This window comes from Chiloscyllium punctatum, chromosome 39, assembly GCF_047496795.1.
Source record: "Chiloscyllium punctatum isolate Juve2018m chromosome 39, sChiPun1.3, whole genome shotgun sequence".
NCBI classification, from domain to species: domain Eukaryota; kingdom Metazoa; phylum Chordata; class Chondrichthyes; order Orectolobiformes; family Hemiscylliidae; genus Chiloscyllium; species Chiloscyllium punctatum.
This window is the reverse complement of record NC_092777.1, coordinates 8,907,623-8,929,011: the sequence shown is the minus strand read 5'-3', so window position 1 is coordinate 8,929,011 and position 21,389 is coordinate 8,907,623. Positions and strand designations below refer to the sequence as shown.

Here is a 21,389-nt window from a genome sequence, read left to right as displayed (position 1 = left end):
TATTTCCAAGGTAGGGTGGTGAGTGGTTTGGAGGGGAACCTGAAGGTGGTATTCTAAATGTCCTTCTAAATGCAACATTGGAAGGTGCTGCTTAGGTAACTTTGGTGAGTTACTGCAGAGTGTGTTGAAGCATGGTACATACTGCTGTCTTTGTGTGCTACTAATGGAGGGAAGGAAGGGGGGGGGGGGGTCACAAAATGAGGACACACCAATGAAAGAAAGTCAAATTGCTTCATGAAGAATACACAGCATTTTATTATTCACAGTTAATTTCTATCTACCAAATGCATTGAGAATCAAGGGATAAGTACACAGGCCTTTCCATTTAACATTGATTTTTAATATATACATGAAATGTCTGCAAGGCTTATGATATATACCAATTCCAAAAAGTAAACAATCAAATGGTCCAGGTGCTGAATACTCTTTTGCACAGTCCAATAGTTCAGGTGACAGTGTCCAGAGGAAAGCTAAAATCACTCACTTCATCATTTCTTTGCATTTTCGCAGCATAAGGCAGAAAATAAACCTAAGGAAATTAAATTTCAACAACAGTAATGGACTCCAGGAACCAATATACCATTTCAGAACAAACCACAGAACAGTCAAATGTCCTGGGCACCCAGTACTGTCTACATCTGAACTTGATCTGAACTCAAGACAAGTGGGCAGAATCAGGTACAAGTATATGACACTTCTTCTGTGTGCACAATTCACTTTGCAAACTCGCTGCCATAAACTGTCAAGTGTGTGTATTGTTCTTCACTAGCATTTCTATGTGGTTATGGTGCCATGAAGTGTTGACCACTATACAAACTTTGAAAACAGCTAGCAGTAAAATTAGAGCATCTTAACAAATGTGGTTAAAATCACTGATCTTAGGGAACAGTACCGGTGTATGCACATCTTTCACTGTATAACACCAGGTACAGTTGTGATAGTGCAGTTCTGACATTATGTAACACTGGGTTCAGTACTGGTGCATGCAGGTATGATATTATAACACGGGTATAAGCACTGGTGAGTCAGCTCTGTCATTGTTTAACACTGGGGAATACAGCCTATTTGCTGGTAAATCATTAAAGAAATTTGAAGAGAAGTTGAAATCACACAAAGTGCCTTACACAAGGTTGAAGTGTATCAACTGATGGGCAATTTCCCTCCCCCAAGCCAGGAATAGGATATTTGTACCAGAATATGCTTATCTAGACTAGAGTGTTGGATGTTCTGTTACACACCCAATATGCAGCAAAAAAATTAAATATTCATATAAGAGAACTATGTATATTACAACGGCTGCATTAAAAGGATATATCTGATTCTGGGATCGATTATTTTGCAGAATGTTTGTTGGAACAGGTTTAAAAGTTGCAAGCTAGGAAACAAAACACTTGCAAGTCTCTCTCAGATAGCCACAATGGAGGCGGTGCTCAGGTACATCACATTTCCACAGCAGGCATAATCCTGTGACAATATGAATGTGTGCCAGTTTACAAATAGTTTTCTGCATTCAGTCATGTTACCCAAAGTCTGTTGTAACATTACACCTTTACAATGCACCAATTCAGACTAAATCTGAAGCCAACTCCCAGAAGTGAAAGGACAGAATAACAGACTCGACCCGTGGATCAAACATAGAGCTGTTTTGATATTAGCCAGATTCAGTATAACTCAACACATGCACTCCATTACCCAGTTCTGGTCTCCACTCACAGATAAGGTGACTCATCGAATAAAATCAGTGCCAGTTATGTGTTTCCAGACGTTATGCTTGAGAACTCTGTACAACATTGTACCATGTCTATTTCTTATTCCCTGAATGATACAAGTCATTATCAAACTGTCGATAAATCAGTGTAGTTCATAATGATGACTTCCCTATAGGAATAAGGAATATGCCAACCAATTATAAGAACACACAAGAGACTGGATTGTACTAGTACTGAACCAATGTCACCTTGCCCATGTACTTAGCACATTCATGGTGCTTCTAGCTGGGCACATCAGCAGCACTGAATAGAAATTGAACCGCAATAAACAAAACAAATGGTATTTCATGACATATTTTCCTGTCAATGTACAACATTACTTATAGGCATGCTATGGGAGATAGAATGGGGTGGTGAGAAAGAGTCCATAGTTAACCACACAGGAACCCCAGTAATAATGTAGCAGAACAATTGGCTTTAGTTCCCATCCATCCTGCATTGGGGCTTGTCTCTATGCATATCCAGGAATTTGTTATCTGCATGATTACTACCCTTCCAAATTTTTGCCTTTATTCAAATTCTCTTGCACACTTTGATCTGGGAACTTCTGTTCTTCAACCATTTGTGAAAGATTCTGAAGGATTGGTCTTCATTTCTGGCCTTCTCAATTGCTGATTGGAGACATTCAGATCCTAATCCTCATTGTGTTTCTGTGAGGACACTGTTTGTGCCATTAGCAATAACGACTGGATATGGTCAAAAGCCATAGTAATACTCTGCACCTCTACCTTACCAATTATTTATTGTTGGCAGCAGCAGCCTTTGACTTGTATTCTGAGAGGCCTCTGAACATTTCTCTATCCCTGGGCTGGTAAATTCTGGCATCCATTGATCCTAAACACACAATTTATTCTTATCTACATTTCTTACACTTCTGTGTTAAAAGTACTATACTTGTAACCCTCCCAACTCTATATAAAGATTCCATCAGCAACACTGATGCAGTCAGCTGAGACAGGTCTCCTTATGAAGGATGACTGTTTCCATTTGGCCTGTCCTTCACCTCCATCTCACCAGAGCAAGATATTCCCCTGCTAGAATTCGACAACGGGTGATCTCTGACATACAACCTAGTGTCACTATGCTTGAGCACCATATGACAGAGAGCAGGAAGTGTTGCGTACACAACTAAGAACATCCAACATCTCAAAACACAAGGCTGTCTTGGCAAGCCAAACTGGCTGGGCTCACCAAGTGCAAACGGTCAGAAATGACATTGTATCCATGGAATTATGGCAACTGACCAGTCCTAAAGAGTGATAATTTGTCATCTTAGTTCAGTTTCAACTAATCACAGTGATCAGTTGAACAGTCACATGCTCTCTTTCATTTGAATCAATATTGCCCAATAAACAGACTAGTTATTACAATGCTCAATTGAAACAAGAAAAGCAAGTTTAGTAAAAGCAGCAGGACAGCTTTGAAAAAGTTCAAAAGAATTAGCATTTCTCAGTTATGTCGCCATAAAATGTGTTCCATTCAAAATAAAAATCAAACTCCTATTGTCCAGGGTGTGTGGGAAGAAACTGTGCTCTCTCTTCAGTAACACAACAGAACCACTGCTGTTTTATATTAATACAAACCTGGCTGGAGGAATGAGCCAGGTCAAATGTTGTAAAAACAATTTGGAATGCGACTGATGTGAAGAAATAAATATTTGACCCAATGTCTCAGTAGAGCGAATGTGACCACAGGAAGCTGAGGAATCATCCCCATTGTGAGCTGACCTGCCACCTTCAATGTGCAGTTATAGAATCCCTTCCAGTGGTACCAAGGGTCTGAAACATTAGCACATCCATGATTGATAAATGCAACACAGTTTATCGACAGGAGATGCTGCATCACTCAATCAGAGCCCCAACTTGTAGTGAAAAGTGAAGGGGACAGGAGGGTGCTTTGCAGTGAATGAGAACACACAAAAAAACTCTCGATTCTCATATAATCTCATATTCAAATCCACCACCCACGTCTGGGATAGAAGACCAGTGACTCCTCAGCATAATCTCTAAACTAGCCACTGCTTGCAGCTCAAGGTTATCAGCCAGAGTCTGTGTTGATACATTAAACAAAAAAAAATCAAAGGCACTATGATAGAATTCAGAAAGTGCACAGCCACACACCTTTAAGACCATGAGAAGCCCAACCTCCTGTAAAAGCTCCTAGAACATGCTGCCCATAAAAGCCCTCAAGTCATTTCTTAAAATTATAAGTCATCTTGACAATTTATACATGACTCCTAAAGCTGCTAGCTGCTGAAGGAAACTTTAGGTTTATTTCAAAGGACAAGCTAAATTAACATAATTTGTACAAAAACAAGAGGAGAAAATAAAGCAGGAATTGTGTGTCTGGAACGCACAAGGCCAAGAATTATTCTTTTTTCCTTTTAAAAAGACCGGAGGTGAGGATTGTTATGAACCTCTGGTCTGTGTTACATCTCTGATAAGATTATTCAATATTTGCATAGAGAAAAAAACATTGAAATTCTACAACAGGATTAGAGTAATGGAATTTATAACCCATGCAGTGACTGACAAAGGAGAGAGAGGAGAGAGGGAGGGGGTTCGGTGGGCGGGAGAAGCAGCTGCAGAAACTGAGGGGTGAAACCACTCAGAGTTTCTGTTCCCCCTCCCACAGAATTGATTTTGGCTCTAGTTTGAAGTTCCGTACAGACTGCGGAGTTCACGGAGGAGCTGCGACTGCTCTCAGCTATCAGCACTGCTGTCCATCAGATGTTTCTGTTGACTGGGGTAACATAATTACGAGGGAACATTCCCGACTGCCCGTGGCAACTGCCTTTCCACCAGTTGGGGTCAGAGTTGTCAAGAACCTGGATGAAGTCACCGCGACGGAATCCGAGTTCACCTTCCTCCTGAGGGTCAAAATCGAAGAGTGCCTGCACGTATGTGGGTTGCTGTTCGAGGGTGAGGAGAGAAAGAGCAAAGATGCAATTAAACAGATAGGCAGGATGTCTCAGCCTACATTGCCATCTCCCAAATACCGTGTGGTAACCCACTGAACCCTGAAATTTAGGGTTCTTTGCTTTTTATGGGCTGCAGCCACAACAACACTCAAGAGGCAAATCCCTGTTCAACTAAGACCCCGTGTGGGGACCACATTCCTGTAAAGACTCCTAACCAGTACTTCCAAATAAACCTGTTGGAGTATAACCTGGTGTTACGCACTTTTAATTTTTTTGAATGGATCAAGTCTACATTGGTTGAAGTGAGGTGGTTTTAGTTGGTTAGTGCTTAGATGCATCACTTTATACTGTTTCCATCATTCATTCCCAGGAGATGAACAGCACAGATATGAATTCAAGCACCCTTGACACTGTCCCTAACAAACACTCCCAGGAGAGATATATTAGCCCCACATTCTGAAGCACATTCCCTATTATGCTAGTGTGACATTTTCCATTTCCCAGTAGGGACCCTTTCACACTGTGGTTGGAACTGGATCAAACTCACTCAAAGCCGATTGCATGCCAGACTGAGGCATCAGCAGACATAAGCACTTGCTTTGTGACTGATTGAATTTTAAGCCAACAAAAGCATCAGAGAGTGGGAAAGAGAAAGACAATGAAATTTAGAAGGGAAACTTCCAAGTTTGTGGTCCAGATAGCTTGAATACTTGGTCACCAATGGCAGAGTGATTAAAATGGAGAAGTTCTCAACAGATCAATACTGGAAGACTACAGACACCTCAAAAGGTTGTCGAGTGGAACAACATATTGTGAGAGATATAGATTTGAACACAAGAATGAGAACTTTGAAGTAACGCCAACAAAGTTTCTCTCGACACTGGAGGTGTCCTAAACTCCATTGGAAATTCCTGGTTTCAACCACAAAGAACTTTAGCTTGTATACGAGTACACATGGCTCCCCTCCAACCAACCCCACCCCCCCACCAGCTGCAACGTCCATTGACCAATACATGCTGACACTAAAACCGGGAGATCCCACTTCACACTGACATAGATTTAGTGTAGCTTTTGTACACAGACTTGATGGGTTGAAGAGCCTCTTCTGTATGACACCATGAACTGCTAGTACAGTATTTGAGGGATGAATAATCCTTTATGGCTGGAACCAGCCTTGTTTCTAGGAAGCAACAATTGCTGTGGCCATTGTTTGTGAGCAGCCTTAGAGAGCTGTGCAGCTCATTACTTCACCAGAGCTCAGTGTTCTCAATCCCTCCTCCACTTTTCAACTTCTGTTTTCAAAGCAAGAATCAATGTTTTGGGTCCAGCAGCACTTCTTCAGTTACTGGACCTGAAATGTTGACTCTGCTTTCCCTCCACAACTTCCTGGGTTTCTCCAGCAATTTCTGTTTTTGTTTCACCGCTCCAGCATCTGCAGTTTCAACATTTTTTTTGTTCTCTACTTTCAACTGAATAATTGCTCAACACTAGGAAAAGTGTGACCCCCCAGGAGCTGGTCTCAACTGGGTTTCAGGAGAAACTGTACCTTCATCAGCAGCTAAACAAGATTGACAAATTGCAGGGGGTTGGGATGGGGCAAAATGGGATTGATGATAAAGTGTGGGAACTTCGGCAACTCATTCCTAATTTGCAGGGTATTCCAACCTCTGAACTGGAAACATTCTGCAAAAACAAAAACTCTGAAAACTGCAGCAAGAGCCAGGCAGCTGCATCAAGAACCTGTTCTTTAACATTTGCTCTTCTGCCCACCTTTCCAATCGCTTCCTCCTCACCTGTGGAACCTGCTCAATGTCACGCAGGAAAATCTGTTGGTTCCGTGACACAGATGTAGATCTGTGATAGTCCACAAGTTCATTCAGAGAGTTAAACTTCACTACCCACAGGAAGTACTTCCCGGCACCATCGCGTAGTACTTTAAAATGCTGCACATCATTCCCAAACCTGTAAGGGGCAGACAAAGGAGAACTATTGTTTTTAAAAAGGTCTAGAAATATTACAATTCAAACTACATCCAGGCACTCAAACATGTCTCATGTGTTTCTTCATTTAAAGGCACAGGCTTCTGTGAGCTGTACATCCAGATGCACTGGTTTGGGTTATTTTACAATGGGGGATGGCGGGAGGGGAATTACATTTATCATCTGATCCATAGTCATTCCAGCTTTTAGGAGATGTTGGGTTCGCTCAACCCTGGCCAATTGTGCTCAACCACAACTCTTAAGCTGAGCTGCGCAAGATAGTCCTTCACTGATGTTCCATTTTGAATGCTTTGTCAATCGATCTCCAGAATTATTAGGGCTTTTAGCTCTAAGAAAAGATCTGCAAACATTTTCAATTCCAATTTAAGAGACCACGTAGTTCCAGTAGCTGCCAGTAGAGTGTGGGAGGAATAGTTAGCTCTAGTTCAGTCCCATAATCTGCAAAGGTGACAGGTTAAATGCTCTCTGGATACGTATGGTCAGCTTGGAGTCCCATCAGGCTATCAAAGTGATGTTGCAAGAATGATGGTTGCAAGGGGTTTATTCAACTTTAGCCACAGAGCACTGTACAATGATTCAGTCCTTTATACTGGGTTTGGGGGACAGGGGTGTAGAGGAGGTGGTGGTATGTGCAAGGAGAATTATTTGGTTGGGAAGAGATATCTTGAGCTTATTAAAATGAAACAAAAGGAAATGCCAGGTTATCTTTATATATACATCAAATGAGTAAAACTCTTGGTCCCTGAACATGAAATATTACAACACAGATTCACGTCATTTAATCCATTGTACAGTTCTTGCCAATTGGCTTAAATTGGTGCCTGTGTTACAGGGGCCTCAGAGATTTCAGTTGCTTGTTAATAGGAATATCCTTTTATGAAGGATCCAGAAGGTAAAGGATTTGTTAACCATCTGAGAATGGAGGATTGTGAGCTTGAGGATTATACTCAGGAGCAGTGCACAAGGAGACTTCACTTCTCTTAAGCTGTTATTAGCTGTCTTACATCAAGCAGGATGAGCTGAAAATGTTGCATCTATTAAGTTCAGACATCTAAATTAAAAGAGTGCACCATTCAGTGGGGAGAGGGGTGAGCCTATATATGGAGGCCACTCCCACCCCTACTGAAAATGGATCAATCCACTGTCACCCTTTTGAGTAGTAAGCAGTTAGAATGAGGGCAGCCCTTAAAGAAATTAACACTGACAAAGAATTACCTCACTGAAATATGTAGAATTACTTTGAAAGATTAGCAACAGTGGGGGTTAAAATGCTGCAATTAAGGTCGTAGTGTTGTAATATGACAATCATGTTCTTTTGCATCTTCTCGCTATAGAAAATCACGCTGTAGAAGATCACTATACTTGGCTAGTTGAAAGTTCAAGTTATCAAAATAATATCCACAATTCGTCGATCACGTTATAGCCAATTCACCCTGATGAAACACATGTTATAGTAGAATAAACTGTACCTCCCAAACAGCATTGTGGGAGTACCTACACAGCACATGAGCTGCAGCAGTTCAAAGATGGGTAATAAATGCTGTCCCAGCTAGCAATGCCAGCATTCTATGAATTAATGAAAATGCCTTAGAATAAAGGATCAGACACTTTGAGATGCTTGTGCATCTTTGAGGATCCTCTACTGTAGAATCTTACAGATGCTTAAGGAAAGTGGCATGGTGGTTCAGTGGTTAGCACTGATGCCTCAATGCCAGGAATCGGGGTTGATTCCACACTTCGGTGACTGTGGAGTTTATACGCTCTCCCCGTGTCTGTGTAGGTTTCTGCTGGTGCTCCAGTCTCCTGCTACAGTCCAAAGATGTACAGGTTAGCTGGACTGGCCAATCTGAATTGCCCCATAGTGTCCAGGAATGCACAGGCTAAGCAGATTAGCCACGGGAAACAGGGGTTTACAGGGATAGGGTAGGGAGCTGAGTTTTGGAGGATGCTCTTCAGATGGTTGGAGGAGACTCGATGGAATGACTCTTTCTGCACTGTAGGGATTCTAGACATTGAGGGAATCAACAAAGTGCCAAGAAGGTAGATGATCGAACAGGGTCATATTTAATGGCGAAGCAACCCAAGAGATTGAATGGCCTACATCTGCTTTTATTGTTCAAGTTCTTTAAAGAAGTCCTGATGAGTACTCCTGAGGTAGGTGTGTGGGTGAAGCTGTAGAAGTGAGGAAAAAATGGGAACTTCTCTTTTCGGATCGTCTCTGCCTACTAATACTCACTTAACCGAGAGAGAGAAGTCTCCAGGGGCACTTTCACTTTCCCGTATGAGGAAAGCCCCATCATGCCTCTGTTTGCTGAGAAGCTCCTCTGCCTTTGCTCTGGAGATTTTCCCAAAAAACCACCTGCAAAAAAAAAAAGGAAGTCACTTGAGTCCATTGAAAAAGTGGAAGGTGGAAGTACTACACACATCTCACCTTTAACTATCACTAATATTCACATTTAAAAATTATAGCTTTAATGTAGGTAAACTTCTGTGTTCAGATGATTATTACAAACAGACAATGAACCAAAATAGGAGGCGTTAAGAGATTATGCTAAATATTTGACCAAACTAAAACCTTCAATACGTAAGAGGAATCGAGAGAGCAAGGGCTGGGGGAGGGGGGGGGGGGGGGGGAGGGGCTAAGGTGGAGGGAGGAAGGGGTTAGGGTGGAGGTGGGGGGAGGAAGAATTCAGGATCCACTTTGTTGAAAACATTGGCTCCAACCTTCGGGCAACAAAAACCTGGGAGGATGCGGTGCAGCAATTCATCATTAGTCAACAGTATCTTCCAAATACTCATTCATCTACAAGGACAAGGGCAGCAGCTACATGGGAGCACCACTAGCTGCAAGATCTTCCATAAGCCACACATTACCCTGACTTGGAAATATAGTCACCATTCTCTCACTACCACTGGTTCACACTTTTGGAACTTAACATAATTATGGCACTTCCTATACCAAGTGGACAGCATTAGTTGAAGGCAATGGCTCAATGCCACCTTTTCATTGGCAATAAGGGATGGGCAGTAAGTACTGACCCAGTCAAGACTAGAATGGTCAGGTCATGTTATGAAATGCATGAACGACTATTTTAGCAGATGAACCGAGCTAGGGAAGAAAGCTTACAAGCTTACTGGATTCAGCACATCCTGCTTTCAGTGATCACATCTACCAGCTAATATTACCAGTCATTCCATTCAATTGTCTCTGTTGAAGCTAGCCATTTAGGTACAGAACTAGCAGAAAGGTAGGAAACAGAGGATAGTGAAGGGTTGCTAATCAGGCTGGAGGCCTGTGACACAAGGATCGGGTCTGCTGCCTTTTGTCTTTTATATGAATGATTCGGATGTGAAATTAGGAGGTATCATTAGTAAGTTTGCAGATGCCAGCAAAATGGGAAGTGTAGTGGACAGCAAAGGAGGTTACCTCCGAATACAATGGGACCTTGATCAGATGGAGTTTAATTTAGATAAATGTGCATTTTGGAAAGGTAAATCAGGGCAGGATTGTGGAGTGTTGCTGAACAATGAAACTTGGTGTGCAGGTTCACAATTGCTTGGAAATATAATCACAGGTAGATAGGATAGTGAAGGCAGCATTTGGTAAGCTTACCTTTACTAGTCAGTGCATTGAGTAAAGAAGTTGAGGGGTCATGGTGCAGCAATGCAGGACATTGGTTAGGCCACTTTTGGAATACTGCTTGCAATTCTGGTCTCCCTGCCTACAGGAAGGGTATTGTGAAACTTGAAAGGGTTTAGAAAAGATTTACAAGGAAGTTGCCAGGGTTAGAGGGTTTGAGCTATAGGGAAAGGCTGAATAGGTTGGGGCTATTTTCTCTGGAGTGTTGAAGGCTGAGTGGTGACCTTATAGAAGTTTATAAAATCAGGAGTGTCATGGATAGGGTGAATAGCCATTTTCCCTTGGGCAGCAGAGTCCAAAACTAGAGGGCATACATCTCCTTTTGTCAGATCCTAACTGCCTTCACAGATCAGTGGGGGCAGGATCAGTCCACAGCCTAAGGGCTGGGACATTAACTGAGAAGTATCAAAGATAAGTAAAAGTCAAAGAATAAGAGGAAACTAAAGTTAAGGTAAAGGTAAAATCTTTAAGGTTAAGTAATTAGAAAAGTGAGCAAGTAAGATTAAGTAACTTCAAGTTCAAATGATGGTAGTTGAGATGAGATGTGGGAGGCCATGAATCCTACCAGTATCCTAGATGACCATCCCTGCAGGAAATGCTCCCAGCTACAGAAACTTGAGCTCCACATTTTAGAGTTCAAGCAGTGGTTGGAAACTCTAGCACACCCGTGAGGTGGAGCGTTACGTAGATAGCATGTTTAGAGATGGTCACACTGCAGCTAAATGAACTGAAGGAAACAAGGGAATGACCACGAGCAGTAAGAGAAACAGAGACAGAGACATAGTGCAGGAACCTCCTGTGGGCCTGCTAACAAAACAGTTTTCCATTTTGGAAGCTGATGAGGGTGTTGGTTTCTCATTAGGAGTGCTGACACAGCCACGTTTCTGGCACTGTATGTGACTGTACAGGTGGGTGAATCAGCAGCATAAAACAGGGATGATCATGATAGGGGATTCACGAGCTGGGGAACAGACAAGCATTTCTGCTGCTACAGACATGACTCCAGGATTGAGAGTTGCACCTTGGTGCAGGGTCAGGGATATCACAGAGTGGCTGCTCGAAGTGGGAGGGTAACAAGACAGAGGTTATAGTACACATTGGTGCGCAGCTACTAGTAGAATACAGGCTGAAGTCTTGCATTGGGAGTGCTACAAATTATACTGAAGAGCAGAACCTGAAAGGTTATATTCGCTGGACTAGTCCTGTTGCCACATGCTACCAAGTGTAGAAATAGGAGAATAGAGCAGATAAGTGTGTGGCAGGAAGGCTTTCCTGGATCATGGGGGCCATTTCTGGGGGAAGAGGAGTTCTGTCCAAACAGGAGAGTTTGCTATTGTTGCTAGGAAAAATTTAAATTAATTTAGTGGGAGGAGGAGACACCATATTAACATTATTGGGATACAGCATTACTTTAATAAAGGAACCAAAGGGTACAGAGAGTTCAACTATGCTGAGCTTAAAGGGAGTAAGGCAAGACCAGATGGCCTCTATTTTAATGTTAGGAGTATTACAAGATGGATGAGTCAAGGGTGAGGACTGACACGTGGAATTGCAAAGTTATTACTTTCACAGAGTTTTGGCCAAGGGAGAGGCCGGACTGGCAACTCAACATTCTAAGGTAGGACAGTGGTAAGGAAACTACAGGAGAAAACTGGATCAAAAATGAGCTTTGTGACAGAAGACAGTTGTGGTAAAAGGCTGTTATTGAGCCTGGATGGCGGTGCCATATAGTGAACCTCAGCAATCAGTGCTAGGTGCCTTACTGTGAGATATATAAACAACATTGAGGAGTATACAAGGAGGGATGATAAGCAAGTTTATGATTGACATGAAGATCGGCCAGTTGGGTTGACAGTGAGCAAAATGGTCTTGTGTTACAAGAAGATATATACAATTTGGCCAGATGGAATTTAACCCTGATGACTGAGAAATGATGCACTTAGGAAGTGATAAGACAAGGGAGTACTCGATAAATGGCAAGACACTAGAGAGCTCAGACAAAAAGGGGCCTCAGGTTGCTTGAGCCCGAAGATCGCTGAAGGTGGCAGGACTGATTAATAGTGCTAGTCGGTGGCACGTGGATGCTTGCCTTTATCAGTTGTAGTGAAGACAGTAAGAGAAGGGAAGCTATGTTGGAACAGTACAGGATTTTGATTAGGCCAGAGCTATAGTACTGTGCCCTTCTCTGCTATACAGTGGTGTTCTTAATTTTGTTAGCTGCATTCATACAATGGATACTTTTCCCATTGTTAGCTGACCTTGCATACTGAATGCTTTCAATATTGTTAAAAGGATCTACATAATGACGCTAGTTAAAAATCACACAACACCAGGTTATAGTCCAACAGGTTTAATTGGAAACACACTAGCTTTCGGAGCGACACTCCTTCATCAGGTGATAGTGGAGGGCCCAATTCTAACAGAATTTATAGCAAAAATTTACAGTGTAATATAACTGAAATTATACATTGAAAAATTGATTGTTAAGCCTTTCATCTGTTAGAATACAGTGATAGTTTCACTTCTTTCATGTGTAAATCACAAAAACTTTTTTAAAAAAGAAGTTGCATTCTCGGGTTAGCTGTTAACAATGGTGATAGCTAGACAATATGTTGAAGGTGTTGGCTTCCTGTGTTCTCTGTCTATGCCATGATGTTTAGATTGATTCTAATCTATAAAGTGAGATAACGGAGTTTTACATAAATGCATGCAGTTTTTGAGCAAAGTACAGTGTAAATCTGCAAGTACAAATTCACCCCACAAAATGTGTGCATGTGGGTCTTTGTCTGTCTGTGTGGATTGGGGGTTGTGAGCGTGAGAAAGTGTATGGATGTGCGTGTGTGGTGAGTGCAGAGTGTCTTAAGTCTGTGAGGGGGTGCATGTGTAGGAGTATCTGTGTGTGTGTGTGTACAGTGCAATGGTGGTCACCTGTAATGTGACATGAACCCAAGTTCCCAGTTGAGACCCTCCCTATGGGTACCGACCTTAGCTATCAGCCTCTGCTCAGCTACTTTTCTCTGCTGCCTGTCCCGAAGTCCACCTTGGAGGATGGTCACCCGAAGGTCCGAGGCTGAATGTCCTGGACCACTGAAGTGCTCCCCAACTGGAAGGGAACCCTCCTGTCTGTTGATTGTTGTGCAGTGCCCATTCATCCGTTGTCGTAGCCTTTGCTCGGTTTCCCCAATGTACCATGCCTCCGGGCATCCTTGCCTGCAACGTATAAGATAGACAATGTTGGCTGAGTCACATGAGTACCTGCCATGTACAAGGTGGGAGATGTCCCCACGCGTAATGGTGGTATCTGTGTCCACACTCTGACACGTCTTGCAGCGTCTACCGTGACAGGGTTGTATGGAGTTGTCCTGAGAGCCGGGCAGCTTGCTACTAACAACGATCTGTTTGAGGTTTGGCGGTTGTTTAAAGGCAAGTAGTGGAGGTGGGGGGGAAGGTCTTGGTGAGGTGCTCATCCTCATTGATAATGTGTTGCAGGTCACGAAGAACATGGCGTAATTTTTCAGCTCCTGGGAAGTACTGAACAACGAAGGGTACCCTGTCAGTTGCAGCACATGTCTGTCTCCTGACGAGGTCATTAGAGTTCCTTGCTGTGGCACGTCGGAACTGGCGGTTGATGGGTTGAGCATTGTACCCCATTCTTGTGTACACCTGGAAGTACTCCTGGATGCCCTCACAAGAACGGGGTACGATGCTCAACTCATCGACCACCAGTTCCGACGTGCCACAGCAAGGAACTCTAATGACCTCGTCAGGAGACAGACATGTGCTGCAACTGACAGGGTACCCTTCGTTGTTCAGTACTTCCCAGGAGCTGAAAAATTACGCCATGTTCTTCGTGACCTGCAACACATTATCAATGAGGATGAGCACCTCACCAAGACCTTCCCCCCACCTCCACTACTTGCCTTTAAACAACCGCCAAACCTCAAACAGATCGTTGTTCGTAGCAAGCTGCCCGGCTCTCAGGACAACTCCATACAACCCTGTCACGGTAGACGCTGCAAGACGTGTCAGAGTGTGGACACAGATACCACTATTACGCGTGGGGACATCTCCCACCTTGTACATGGCAGGTACTCATGTGACTCAGCCAACATTGTCTATCTTATACGTTGCAGGCAAGGATGCCCGGAGGCATGGTACATTGGGGAAACCGAGCAAAGAATACGACAACGGATGAATGGGCACTGCACAACAATCAACAGACAGGAGGGTTCCCTTCCAGTTGGGGAGCACTTCAGTGGTCCAGGACATTCAGCCTCGGACCTTCGGGTGACCATCCTCCAAGGTGGACTTCGGGACAGGCAGCAGAGAAAAGTAGCTGAGCAGAGGCTGATAGCTAAGTTCGGTACCCATAGGGAGGGCCTCAACTGGGACCTTGGGTTCATGTCACATTACAGGTGATCACCATTGCACTATATACACACACACACACACACACTCCTACATGGACACACACACGCACGCTCCTATACACACGGACACACACACACACTTTCTCACACTCACAACCCGCAATCCACACAGACAGACAAAGACCCACATGCACACCTATTTTGTGGGGTGAATTTGTACTTTCAGGGTTACATTATACTTTGCTCAAAAACTGCATGAATTTATGTGAAACTCACTTTATAGATCAGAATCAATCTAAACATCATGGCATAGACAGAGAACACAAGGGGCCTACACCTTCAACATATTGTCTCGCTATCATCATTGTTAGCAGCTAACCCGAGAATGCAACTTTTTTAAAAAAAGGTTTTGTGATTTACACATGAAAGAAGTGAAACTATCACTGTATTCTAACAGATGAAAGGCTTAACAGACAGTCAATTTTTCAATGTATAATTTCAGTTATATTACACTGTAAATTTTTGCTATAAATTCTGTATTAGGATTGAGCCCTCCACTACAACCTGATGAAGGAGCGTCGCTCCGAAAGCTAGTGTGCTTCCAATTAAACCTGTTGGACTATAACCTGGTGTTGTGTGATTTTTAACTTTTTACACCCTAGTCCAACACGGGCATCTCCAAATCATGACTACATAATGACTGCTCTTCCACCTTGTTAACCCATTACCCTCGCCGCCAGTACTCCAATGTTAACTGTAAGTTACCTGATTGAGCCTTGCTCAGCTGAACCTCTTGTTTCACAAAACCCAGAACTTAACTCTTTCCCTGCCTGCTTATACCCTGTACACATTCTCAAATAGAGTGTATGCAATATCTATGCCTGTCAGCCTACATAGAAATTACCCGATATACAGTCTTGGAAAGCTACTTATCAAAACAATGCACCAACTTACATAGTGTGTTCTGGAACTGTATGACCAGCAGCTGTTGTACCTTGAGCATTTAGCAGCTTCACTTTCCCATGAAGAGTGACAGCTGCCAGTCAGTGGGTTTGAGACAATATGTGGGAGGGCTGTCACCTCCTCAGTATCTGACTTCTGCAGTAAATAACTGCCTCATTGATTGCTCAGTCTGGACCTTGCAATCAATACTTCTACCACCAGAGGGCAAGGGTAGATCAGGATTACAACTCAAATGCCAAGTCCTTGCTCTGGGATAGCTATCTTACCAATTCACTGTGGGAGGCAGAACTAGGAGAAATGCCAGTTTTTTTGTTGAATTTATAATCGAGATATTCTGTACCCTCAGAGTTCGGTGCGACACAGAAGTGCTATTTGACTAATTAAATCCTCAACTGTGCAGCAAATGACATCAAACCAGAGCTCAACTCCTCAATCTAAATGTTAGTCTGATAGGAGGAAGCACTGCACAAGTTAAAGTTGAAGGTTTTCTCCTGCTGTTGACAGCACTATATCTTGCAATTTGTAATTAATTCTCCTGTGATGAGTGAAATCGGCTATATTTACCAAACTGACTCGTTCAATAAGCTGTCACTTTCACTTCCCCATTGTAGATTACTTGGAACCAATGACAGTATTGTATATATAGGAATCCAATTTAAAATTGAGAGAGCTTAAAACATGCAAATCTACTGAAGGAAAACTTTGCATTGATATAGCATCTTCCACTACTTTAGGATGTTCTCAAAATTCCTTCCAGCCAATTAAACAATTTGAATTATGGTCATGGCTGCAATATTGGTAACCAAATTTCACAACAGACGCTGCAAACAACAGTGTGATAAATATAAGTGTCCCCCTTTTAAATGATATTCCTTGACCAATATATCTAATCAAAGACACTGGAGAGGCCTCCCCTGCTCTTATGGTCCAGTGGGCTGACAGCATAGATAGGAAGAGGATACAAAGGTGGTCACTATAACATGCATCCAAAGATTTAGTCTAATGCTGTTAATTTAAAGTCATTGCTACTTAGATTTTTATCATACAGTAGCTTGAATTAGGAAATTTAAATAAAGATTACATGGAAAGTAATGTTCTAGAAGTGGGAATGGAGTAGTAAGAGGAAACAGGAAGGTCCCCACTTCTCAGAATTTGATGCAGTTGTGCAAGGAACTGTGGCCTTAGCATAGGTACAACATTTGACCCCAAAACTCTGAGCTTAAGGGGATGGACTGTGGACAAGGGAACAGGATGTGGACAAGAGTTCCTTCTGATCACTGAACCATACTGGAAAGCCTGCATGTATGGTAATGGCAGGTGTATGTGCGTATCTGTGTCTGTCATCACCAAAGTGAACAAATTCTATGCACACTATGACCCATGATACTGCAATGGCTAAATTATTGAACACATTAACCAATGCACTACAAGACTACAGAAAATAAACATGCTGTACTGCCCCCATAGCTGAAATTGCCAGCAGATTCTCACTGCAAATGGGACCAGAAGGCTGTGGAATCGGACCACAGGATAATCTTCATTAGAGTTAATAAGATGGGAAAGTTATAATAAAAATACCAATCACTTTTGTTCATAATAACAGAGCTAAGACTCAGCCTAGGCAAGGGTTAGGGCTTAATTCTAGCTACTGGGGTAATAGAACATTAACTGCACTGTTAACGTTGGTTAACAACGGGTAACTTTGAGGTCCATGTGACAAATTGTTTCCTTAATAAAACTATTAAGGTGCAAATGCAAAAATTATTTCTTCACATTGTACTTCTGGATGATGTCAAGATAAATCTTTAGAGCAGCTAGGGATCAAAGTGGTAGGTGTGAGAGAATGCGTGCATCTGTGTGTGTGGGGCATCGAATGAGCATTGATAACATATTTACAATATAATCTTTCTTTGCTTAATATTTGATTAAAATTGTATCTATTTGTATTTACCACTATTTGCTACTGTGTTTATGAGCAATATCCCTGATAATGTATGTGCTCCTTAATGTAGCCTTCTTTTAACCTCGTTGCATAACCAGATAGTTCATATCAGCATTGTGCTGTTTCAGAGTTAAACACCCCTGTGCTCTTCAGTTAAACATAACCCAAAACTACATACTATTACACCAGTGTATACGTTTCCAAAGTAATTCAGCATCAACGCTCATATTTGAAGCGAGATTTCTAATTTAATGAATTTAGTCCAGAATTCATTTTTGTTTATTTCTGTTGTGTACTGTGGACAAGCATGAGATGGAACAGATTCTTCATGTTGAACTTATAAGTTGGGAACAGTAAAGAATATGGTGGCTAGAGAGGAGCATAGAAAGGAGGAGGAGGAAGGTGGGGACAAGAGAGATGGGATAAGAGACAGGAAACCTTGGGTGGACACAAATCCAGGTCTGAAGTGAAAAAGCATGGGCCGCTTGCCTTTGACACCTCATACTTCAAAGCCTCCCAATCAGTCACAGTGGAGATCTTGGCCCTTGGCACATGCAACATCCTCGGCATAAAGCTGTGCCCCACCTCCTCACAGTACTGACGTCTTTCACATGTTGCACACTACCCCCAATAACGTGGCTGCTTGCTCGAACAGAGGTTACAATGGACACAGGGCTTGTCACAGAACAAAGGAGGAATCTGATGAAAGTGAACACAGAGCCAACACAGGATACAACAGCAGTAAAGAGTCAGGCTTGGCTCCACTGTTGCTGTGTCAGAGTAGGAAGAAATCAACTCGCTGTGTTTTTCAATCACTTACACAGCAAGGCAGAGCAGAATTAAAACTATTTGTATCAATTCTCAACCTACTCTTGGGAAATAGGGCAGGACAGGTGATGAAGGCGACAGTGGGGGAGCACTTTGGGACCAGTGACCACAGTTCTATTCATTTGAAAATAGTTATGAAGCCTGGTCCACAGGTTCAAGTTCTAAATTGGGGCAAGGTGAATTTTAATGGAATTAAGACAGGAGCTTGCAGGCAAACTATTGACTGGAGTAGTTTGTTTGCAGGCAAACGGACCTCTGACAAGTGGGAGCCCTTTAAAAGTGAGAGAACTAAAGTTCAAGGTCTATATGTTCCTGTGAGTGTGAAATTTAAGGTTGGCAGGAACAGGAAACCCTGGATGACAAGCTATATTGAAGAGGCTTTGACCAGAAAGAGGAGGTATGGCTCAGGTACAAGCAGCTGGGATCAAGGGAATCCCTGTAAGTATATAAGCTATATAGGAGCTTACTGAAGGAGGAAATGAGGGGGGCAAAATGGGGGCATTAGATAGCCTCGGCTGAGAAGATTAGGGTGAATCCAAAAAGGTTCGCGAAGTATAATAAAGGAATAAGACCCCTCAAGGATCAAAGTGGACATACGTGCGTAGAACCGTAGGAGATGGGCGAGGTCCTCAATGAAGAGTTCTCGTCTGTGTTTACCGGGGAGAAAGACAGGACGACTTGGAACTTGGGGAAGTTAGCGATCATATCTTGAGGATAGTCTATTTCATACAGAGGTGATGTTGGATGTATTAGAATGTATGAAAGTGGATAAATCCAGATAAATCCAAGAACATGACAAGAGGCGAGAGAAGGCATTGCAGGGGCCCTGACTAATATTTTTGCATTATAGTTAGCCACGGATGAGGTCCCAGAAGACTAGAGGGTAGCAAATGTGCCCTTATTCAAGAAGGGCTGCAAAGAACAACCTGGGAACTATATGCCACGTAAGCCTAGCATCTGTGGTAGGTTCGTTACTTGAGAAGATTCTGAGGGATAAGATATATACACATTGGAAAGACAGGGTTTGATTAGCAATAGTCAGCATGGTTTTGTGTGTGACAGAACATGCCTCTCAAATTTGTTAGAGCCCATTGATGAAGTGACCAGGAATGTTGACAAGGGCTGGACAGTAGATGTAGTGCATATGGATTTCAGTAAGGCCCTTTGATAAAATTCCACATGGCAGGTTAGATCACATGGAATCCAGGGGGAGCTGGCAAATTGGATACAACATTGGTTTGATGGTAGAAAGCAGAGGTTAATAGTGGAAGGGTGCTGTCAGACTGGAGGCCTGTGACTAGTGATGTACCTCAGGGGTCGACGCTGAGCCCATTGTTGTTTGTTAAATATATCAATGATTTGGATGAGAATGTGCAAGGTATGATTAGTAAATTTGCAGATGACACTAGAATAGGCAGTATCGTGGACAGTGAGGAAAGTTACCAGAAAGTGCAGCAGGTCTTGATCAGCTGGGGACGTGGGCCAAGAAATGACAAATGGAGTTTGATATAGATAAGTGTGAGGTCTTGCATTTTGGAAAGTCAAATCAATGTAGGAGTTTCATGGTGAATGGTAGGGCCTTCAGGAGTGTAATGGAACAGAGGGATCTTGGAGTTCAGGTGCATGGTTCTCTGAAAGTGGAGTCACAGGTAGACAGGGCAGGGAAGGTGGTTTTTGGTACACTGACCTTCAATCAGAAGTTGGGAAGTTATGTTGCAGTTGTACAGGACATTGGTAAGGCTGCAATTGGGAGTCGTGTGTTCAGTTTTGGTTACCTTGGAAGGATGTTATTAAACTGGAAAGAGTGCAGAGAAAACTTACAAAGATGTTGTCAGGACTTGGTCTGAGTTATAGTGAGAGGTTGGTCAAGCTAGGTCTTTTTTCTTTAGAGTGGAGGAGACTGAGGGGGGAATCTTATAGAAGTGTATAAAATCATGAGAGGCATGTATAGGGTGAATCCATTCAACCTTTTTCCCAGGTTTGGAGAATCGAGGACTAGAGGGCATCAGTTTAAGCTTACAGGGGAAAGAATAAACAGGAACTTGAGGAGCACAGAGGGTGGTACACATATGGAATGAACTGCCAGTGGAAGTGGTTGAGGCAGGTACATTAACAACATTTAAAACAACATAAATAAGGAAAGTTTAGAAGGATATGGGCCAAGTGCAGGGAGATAAGGTTAGTGTTGAGGGACAATTTGGTTGGCATGGGCCAAAGGGCCTGTGGCCATGCTCTAGAACACTATGACTCTATAATTCAGTCTGATAATTTATATTGATGTAGCAGCTTTAACACCAGAACGTGTCCGAAGAGTCCTCTCATAGGAGATTAAGGCACCCAGCCACATTAGACAATATTAGGGCAAATGACCAAAAACATGGTCAAAGAGATAGGTTTTTAGTTGTCTTAAAGAAAGGAAGATAGGAAACCAGAGGTGTATTGAGGAAATTTCAGAGATTAGGGCCTAGGCAGTTAAAAGCATGGCCAATGTTGGAGCAATCAAAAGTTAGGATGCTCAAGAGGCCAGAATTAGGAGCGCAGATATTTCTAAGGTCTGTGGGACAAGGGAGATTACTGACAAGGGCCTTGGAGGAATTTTAAGTTAAAATTCTCATGTTGTTTTCAAAGTAATGATATCAAATATTGCCATCATTGGTTTAATTCCCAGACCTATTAAGAATTAAAAGGCAGGAGAAAACAAGATTTAAACATTTAGTTCAGGAACTATTCACATTTGTAGCACATTTCAAACGTGCTTGCCACAGCAGCACCTGACTTTGTTCTTCATTATCCAACTCGTGCATTAGCTTCTCTTTCCAAATCACTACTTCTGTAGACTACATCCCTTCAACAGAAGAAATCATCCTTGCCCTGCTCTTTTCGCCTGATCTATGTGATGCCCCTTGACAATGTCAGTCTCCACAAGTACGCTTATGGACCCATTCTACCATCCATCC

At 42.6% G+C, this 21,389-nt stretch overlaps 1 protein-coding gene across 1 annotated transcript in view; it reads right to left on the bottom strand.

Annotated features, from left to right (window-relative positions):
* Positions 1-231: 231 nt before the first annotated feature.
* LOC140463801 (growth factor receptor-bound protein 2) overlaps positions 232-21,389 on the bottom strand; it is a 137,637-nt gene continuing 116,479 nt past the window's right edge. The window contains exons 3-5 of the mRNA XM_072558132.1: positions 8,926-9,048; positions 6,483-6,651; positions 232-4,680 (exon numbers count right to left, since the gene is read on the bottom strand). Of these exons, the coding sequence (XP_072414233.1) occupies positions 4,495-4,680; positions 6,483-6,651; positions 8,926-9,048 (478 nt within the window). The 3' untranslated portion in view covers positions 232-4,494. The remainder of the gene's footprint in view (positions 4,681-6,482; positions 6,652-8,925; positions 9,049-21,389) is intronic.